Genomic DNA, 6,959 nt, shown 5'->3' on the forward strand with positions numbered 1-6,959 from the left:
CTGATGCCCTCAGCCAAGCAATCCCCGCCATCTATCCCCTTAATCCAACGGCTAGTCTTGCTCCTCCATCTGATTATTCCACCCACTGTGCAGTCCACATACCTTAACCGTTCCATGCTCCCGAAAGGATGAAGGTGACCAGTTTTCAGTACCAAGAGCATTTCCTCCTCAACAACCGCATTTAACAGATAGTATGGTCGGGGAGGAAAAGGATAGAGCACGAACAAATAAATGCATTTAACAGTTATGGGACTTCATCCCATATGATACTCCAGCCACCCGAGAGGACAACAGAGCACCTGGGAAGATCAGATTCACCCACTACCGCAAGCAATCGCACCAGAGACTCCATCAGGCAGTTAAAGCGGTTGGTGGTCAGTTATGACCCCTCCATACTTAGAATGGATGAGGGCCTTTGTGATGAAACTCTACATATACCCACAAACAAGATGTAATCAGGGTTGATGGTTGATGTTTTGATGTAAGGTTCAACTTCTGGAGACTGTAACTATTTTGATACTTGCAGCTTCTCGTCTTCATTTTCAGCTAATATAAGCTTCTTTTGTTGTTAATTGCTCACTTTCATTTCTTCTTCTGTTCTAAGTTGTGCCTGATATGTTGTATTTCTGAGATCTTGATGTTTAGCATTAGAGAAGCTGTCATCCTATCTCTGTGTTGAAGTCTTATATGTATCAGAGAATGAGCTATTCAGGTTTCTTTTCACCTAGTGCCAGAGAGCGGTCATCTTGTCTGTGCATAGGGAATTAGATTTGCAGACTTCTTTACTGGTTGCAGCCGGCCATCACATGGTCTTGTGCATCTGTTGGTGTGGTCAGTGTTCTCCATATTCATCCAAGCCTTAAACTGTGAGTAATTGGAGGTCTAAAGCCTTGTAGTCTGGGGGTGTTCACGCATGTCTGGAGTTAAGCAAAGTAGAAGTGGTTATCTGGCTTGAACAAGCATCAGTCGTTCCATTCATCCATTTCCAACATTAAGTTGAATTTGTATGTTCCTGAGCATCTCCGAACTACAACCTAAGAGAGTTTCTATTAAATAAAGACAATATTGAAGGCTATCATAATTTTATGAAAAAAATCTCTACTTCCATTAACAAGCTTTCTATGAATGTGGTGTAAAAAAGAAAATAACTTGATGAAATAACAAACTAACTAATAGCCTCGAAATCTTTCCTTTCATATATCTGGTGACTCATCACTCCTCGTTGCCACTCCACTGCAACTTGCATACCCACTGAGCTTTTCATTAAACAAACTTATTCCTTGCGTATATCTGCTGACTCATCACTCCTCGTGTGTCACTCCACCGCAACTTGCATAGCTGCTGGGCTTTCGTTCAAGAAACTTAACATTATTTATTTATAACTATTTTGAAAACTTCCACATAGAAGAGATATAATGGTAAGGATATTTTGAAAGTTTAGGTTGTATAATGATAAGGTTCGGAAAATATATTTGAGATAAATTTAATATATATGATTTGTGAGAATTAAACTTGAGTGGGATGATTTCCTTCCATCATCCACCTAAATTTTAATGATCTAAAATATATAAAATAATTAATATTAAATTTTAGTACTTATATTGAAAAATAGAAATAATAATTTATTTAATATTTAATATATATTATAAATTTGAATTGTAAAGGTGGTAGGCATATACTACTTTCGCGTATTTATGGATCGATAGCGTAGTAAATAACGTCGCTCGATAACGTAGTAAATAAGACTGGCTATTAAGAACACGTGAGTTTGCTTCGCATAACTGTTAACTAGTGGTTGGAGTCCTATCAAAATTTAAACATTATTGGGTGGTAGACGCCGGGTGAAGATCTGGATTTAGGTAAAAATAAATAAATACTTACACATAATTATTTATATTAATTAAAAATATATAATATAATATTAAAATAGTGTAATGTTTATTTAGTTTAACAATTTTTATAAAATAAAAAGTTAATATTATTTTAATTTTGGAGTTGAAAAAGATTAAATCTTTTTTCATTTTTAAAAAAGGTTTGCATTTCAAGAGATTTAATTTCTCTGGGCATTTAGTAGATCCAAAGTTAAGATGAATCTAGACTATTAATTATTTAAATAATTATTAATTATTATTATTATTTTTTTAATGTAATTTGAGATCATTCTTTCATATTAATCATATCATATACTTTTTATGGAAGTTTTGAACCAACTAATATGATTCATCTTTTCTCTTATAAAAAATCAAATATATATTATAAAAACCCAAATAAATATTATAAAAAACCAAATAATTTTTAAACAATTTTATCACAATAATATATATAAAATAATAACCCAACATAAAATTAATATTATAAAAAAACAATCGGTTTTTTAAAATTTATGGATGGTACATGGTATCAAACCATACATTAATAAATACATACATATATTCATCATTACCTATAATATATATAAAATAATAACCTACCATAAAATTAATATTATAAAGAAAACAAATGATTTTTAGAAAATTTTATCCACTATACATTGTATCAAACCATACATTAATTCATATATATATTCATCGTTACCTAATAAGTTTTTTTATAAAAGAAAAAATAATTTTTATTTCATATAATATTTATAAATCCCGGGCGTATATAAATTCCAAAAATATAAGATATACATTCAAAACCGCCGATGGTTTTATTTTGTATCATGTCCCATGGAGCCGGTGGTTTCTTTTCGACGAGTGGTTTTTACAAATAATAAATACAAATCAATACTAAATATTTAAATAAATATAATATAATATAAAATGATATGATATTTTTTAATTAATAAATTTGGGCGTCATGACACTGCACTCCCACTGTTCTGGCCACTTATATACGCTTGGGCGGAAGAGTAATGATGGTCGAAGGAGTCGATGATTTCATTGTGACTCATTACCAGTAGTTTCTTGATCAGGCAATTGTTGTGTTCTGCGGATGCAGCAGCAACTGTTTTTAAAACAAAACGATGTGTGGAGGTGCTATTATTGCGGATTTCATTCCCGCCAACAGATCCCGGCGTGTAACTCCTAGGGATTTATGGCCGGATTTCGATACTTTCGCTGACTTGTTCATCAATGGCGGAGCCGTGTCGGAATCCGTCCATAAATCGGACAGCTTCGACGAGGGATACGAGCAGAAGAATAAGCCCAGCAACAATATTGTCAACTCCAAGCACGAATTTTCTTCAGGTGAGTTCCCAATATTAATGATTTCTCTGCATCCAAAAAATTGTTATTGTTTCGTAGGTTCGTCTTTTGTTATTTTGACTTTCTGGTTGGGTTTTGAAGGTGGTGAAAATGAGGCGATTCCTCCATTGAAGGATTTTGAGATTCCTCCTTTGAAGGATTTCGAAAAATCCCCCGCCAAGAGCGCGGGGAGGAAGAAGTCGAATTTGTACAGAGGTATCAGGCAGCGTCCATGGGGAAAATGGGCTGCGGAGATTCGAGATCCCAGAAAGGGCATTAGGGTTTGGCTTGGAACATTTAACACTGCGGAAGAGGCCGCCAAGGCGTATGATGCAGAGGCTAAAAAGATCAGAGGCAAGAAAGCCAAGCTTAACTTTGCTGATGGTTCCTGCTCTGTAAAAGTGGACAGTAGCAAGAAAATGTCAAGGAAGAAAGTAAAGTCATGTGCAAAAAACCCTGATTTATTATACGATTGCTATCTTCAAATGGAACGCTCTTCGAAGGATATCCGCAGATCGGATCTTCCAATCTATGGCTACGATGATATGGAGTACGGGGACTGTCAGTTCATAAATTCCCCTGCTCCATTTCAAAGCAATTCAAACGCATCCGCAGTCCAATCTTCTGAGCATAGCCATGCCAGCCAAAATTCACAGAAATCGTGCTCTTGTGGGCTCTGTAGCCATAACTATTCAGAGGTGAGCAATTTCATGTTCCCTGCTTATGGCGATACCCCAAAATTTGAACCAGTGGAATCTTCCTATCCAGTAGGTTATTTTGATTCTGATCATAGCAGCAACTCATTTGATGGGGAACATTTCTCATGGGCTCATGAGATGAAAACCCCAGAAATATCATCTGTATATAATGATGATGGACCTGAATCTGTATTTGTGGACATAAAACCTCCACTCCAAGGTGTTGTTAAGGACAGACCTGTGGATACCTCTATGGAGGTCAATGATGGGACAGAATGTTTTTCTGTGGATATCTCTGTTGAGGTCAATGGTGGAACAGGATGCTACAAAACAGAGGATAACATCCTGCAGCTTGAGCTTTCTGAAAAATTGTCTGCTTTGGAAAAATATCTTGGGTTGTCAGAGGGTGACGCAGCAGGCTCTTTTCCAGATGAGGAGTGGTCCTTGAAACCATGGTTCTTTGACGATGTGCCAATTTCAGCTTTACCTCATCAGAGCAGTCCTGGCGATCCGGGAACTTCAGGTTCAGTTTATCAAAGCAGTGCTGGCTTTTGCTTTTAAAGTTTACTGTTAAAAAAGCAGACTGGTTTGAATTTTGTGTTGCATGTCCATGTACAGCATGTAGAGTCTTTTAAACTTGTGTGTTGCACTTTTTATTTATGTTTTTAATTTGTTTGTGTGTGTAACGTCTCTTCCAAGGCTGCTAGAATTCATATGTTAGAAGAATTCATATGTAGTAATTTGGTTCTCAAACATTTGGGATAATAGAGTTCATCTATGGTATAGATTGTTTTGAAACTTTTCGCTGCGGGGGGGATTGTGGGTTTATTTAGTTGTGGGGAAAATAGTGATGAATTGTATTTCTAATTTTTTTTATTAGAATGTTATTTTTTATTTATGATTAAATACATGTAATAAGTGATAGTTGATGTATAGAAATATTTAAGATAGGGTATTGGAGACTTGAATATATTTCAATTAGATTAGTGAGTAGAGTTATTTATGTCAAGAGGGAACTCCACAAGTGCATGCATGAGTTTTACTAATCTTTACTGGTATGAGACATAATTAATTGATGATTGTATGACTATTTAACAAGGATTAGGAGTTAGTTTTATTCTGTGCATGTTCATATCTCTCTAGATTCACCACTAGACTCACTACTATATTAGTTGGGCCATGTAGAATATATTGCATTGTTGCAAAAATTAGCATGAGGATAAAATCAACAATGGTCTAGAAAACCAAAAAAACATAAAATTCTAGAAATATTGGTAAAAATGGACATTGAGAAAATTAGGATAACAATAAAATATCAATAAAAGTCTGCAAATATCTAGCTTAGCAAATCATGATTTCATGTTTTTTTTCGCAACAAAATATGAATCTTTACAACATTGATATATTGCATTGAATTGTATTCTCATAATTTTATTTTCAGTGCATGAAGAGAATTCATTAATTGTTTTCTCTATCAAAAGTTTATTTTTCTTTCCTTGCAAATTTTGTTCATTGTTTTCTACCTAAATCCAATCTATGCAGGTTCAATTACAATTTCACGTGGTATCAGAGCCCATGGGAGTGAGGAATAAGGAGCATAAACCATCTATATAGAAGTAATGAAGAATGGAGCTACCAAAAAGAATGGAGTTTCCATCTTCTGCTATTTTCATGCCATATAACTATTTTGAATGGAAGCCAAAAATTCTATATCAACTCAAATGTAGAGGCTTGTGTTGGATAACCATGGCAGCAAAGTTGAACCAAGTTTCATAGTTGAATTTTTTTTAATCCAAATATTTCAACAATGTGAATTAGGCCTTCGATTTCCTATTCTTATCAATTTCTCGAGAATTGTTGTTTCATGTTGAAGCATGCACCACTCGAAATCAAGTTTGGACCACTTTGGAGACAATCATTAGAAAGAAAGATGAAATGCAGGGTCACATCCTTGAAAATGAGCTTAACTCATCAGGTCTAAGAAGTTTTTATAACATTCAAGATTTCTTCACAAGGTTCAAAGCCTTGTTATTCCAATTGAAAGAATGCAGAATTGACAAATCTAAGCAAGAAACCCAATTAATTCTTTCCATATTATCAAAATTGGGTCTAAAGTATGCTATATTTGTCTTCACTTTTCACACAATCAGGCTTGTAATAAGAGAAACCTGGAGGATGTCCACACCCAATGCTTTTATTGAGTCCTTGATACATGAGTGGGATAAGCTCATAAATATGGGCACATTGAAAACTTCTAAAGCCCATGCACTTGAGTGCATGAAAAGGGCAAGGCAAGTTGAAATGCAATCAACAATCCAAAGGAAAATGAAAGGAAAATGAACTTGATCCAAGAAAATGAATCAATCTCAAACGTCTAGATGAATCTACCACCTCGAAGGACAAGAAGGGAAAGAAAGGGAAATCAAATGCAACTCTTGCAACCGTGGTCACCATCTAGAATCATCATGCACGAAAAAGACAATTGATCTCATGGTGCAAACTCTTCATCATAACAATCTTGGTGACTTCTGATGTTCCAAGAAGTAGGGAGAAAGAGCTCTTGAAACAAGAAGAAATGTAAATGCATTAATTGTTATTCATTCTTCTCTTGATGCATGGATCATAGATTCTGCAGCTTCACATCACATGATAGCCACAAAAAATGATCTCTCATCTTTTAAACCATATGTTGGTCCTCCTATTCTCATGGGGGATGATTCTCCAGTAGGCAACTAGACAAGGGAGGGTGGATCTCCGAGAGATGGAAGTTTCAAGAATGTCTTGCACATTCTGAAACTTTCAATAAATTTTCTCTTTGTATATCAAATGACACATACCTACATCAAAAGGAGAGTTGAATTCACCCTAGATTCAATGAGCATTTATGACATGCAAGATAACTCCAAAATTGTAGTTGGTAAGGTAAATCATCAATCGTTTATGTATGTTTTTTTTTATAATTTGTTCCTTAATTAGATTCCACTTTACTATCGACATACGCAAATGGTGAAAGTAGAATTTGGCATGAAAGGTTTGG

General features: G+C 34.9%; 1 protein-coding gene across 2 annotated transcripts; it reads left to right on the forward strand.

Moving 5' to 3' along the window:
• The first annotated feature begins 2,884 nt into the window (after nt 1-2,884).
• On the forward strand, nt 2,885-5,907 carry LOC149175327 (ethylene-responsive transcription factor RAP2-2-like). 2 transcript variants are annotated; one of them, XM_089419606.1, is made up of 3 exons: nt 2,885-3,227; nt 3,327-4,445; nt 5,465-5,907. In XM_089419606.1, exons 1-3 carry the CDS (start codon nt 3,005-3,007, stop codon nt 5,512-5,514), a joined length of 1,392 nt encoding a protein of 463 aa, XP_089275732.1. In that variant the 5' UTR covers nt 2,885-3,004; the 3' UTR covers nt 5,515-5,907. The 2 variants fall into 2 exon arrangements, with proteins under 2 accessions (XP_089275732.1, XP_089275733.1); XM_089419607.1 differs by having other exon boundaries at nt 5,493-5,905.
• Nucleotides 5,908-6,959: the final 1,052 nt, after the last annotated feature.

The sequence above is a fragment of the Pinus tabuliformis genome, chromosome 4_1 (genome assembly GCF_031772625.1).
Source record: "Pinus tabuliformis cultivar Carrire ecotype Pingquan chromosome 4_1, CPIR1, whole genome shotgun sequence".
Classification (NCBI taxonomy): domain Eukaryota; kingdom Viridiplantae; phylum Streptophyta; class Pinopsida; order Pinales; family Pinaceae; genus Pinus; species Pinus tabuliformis.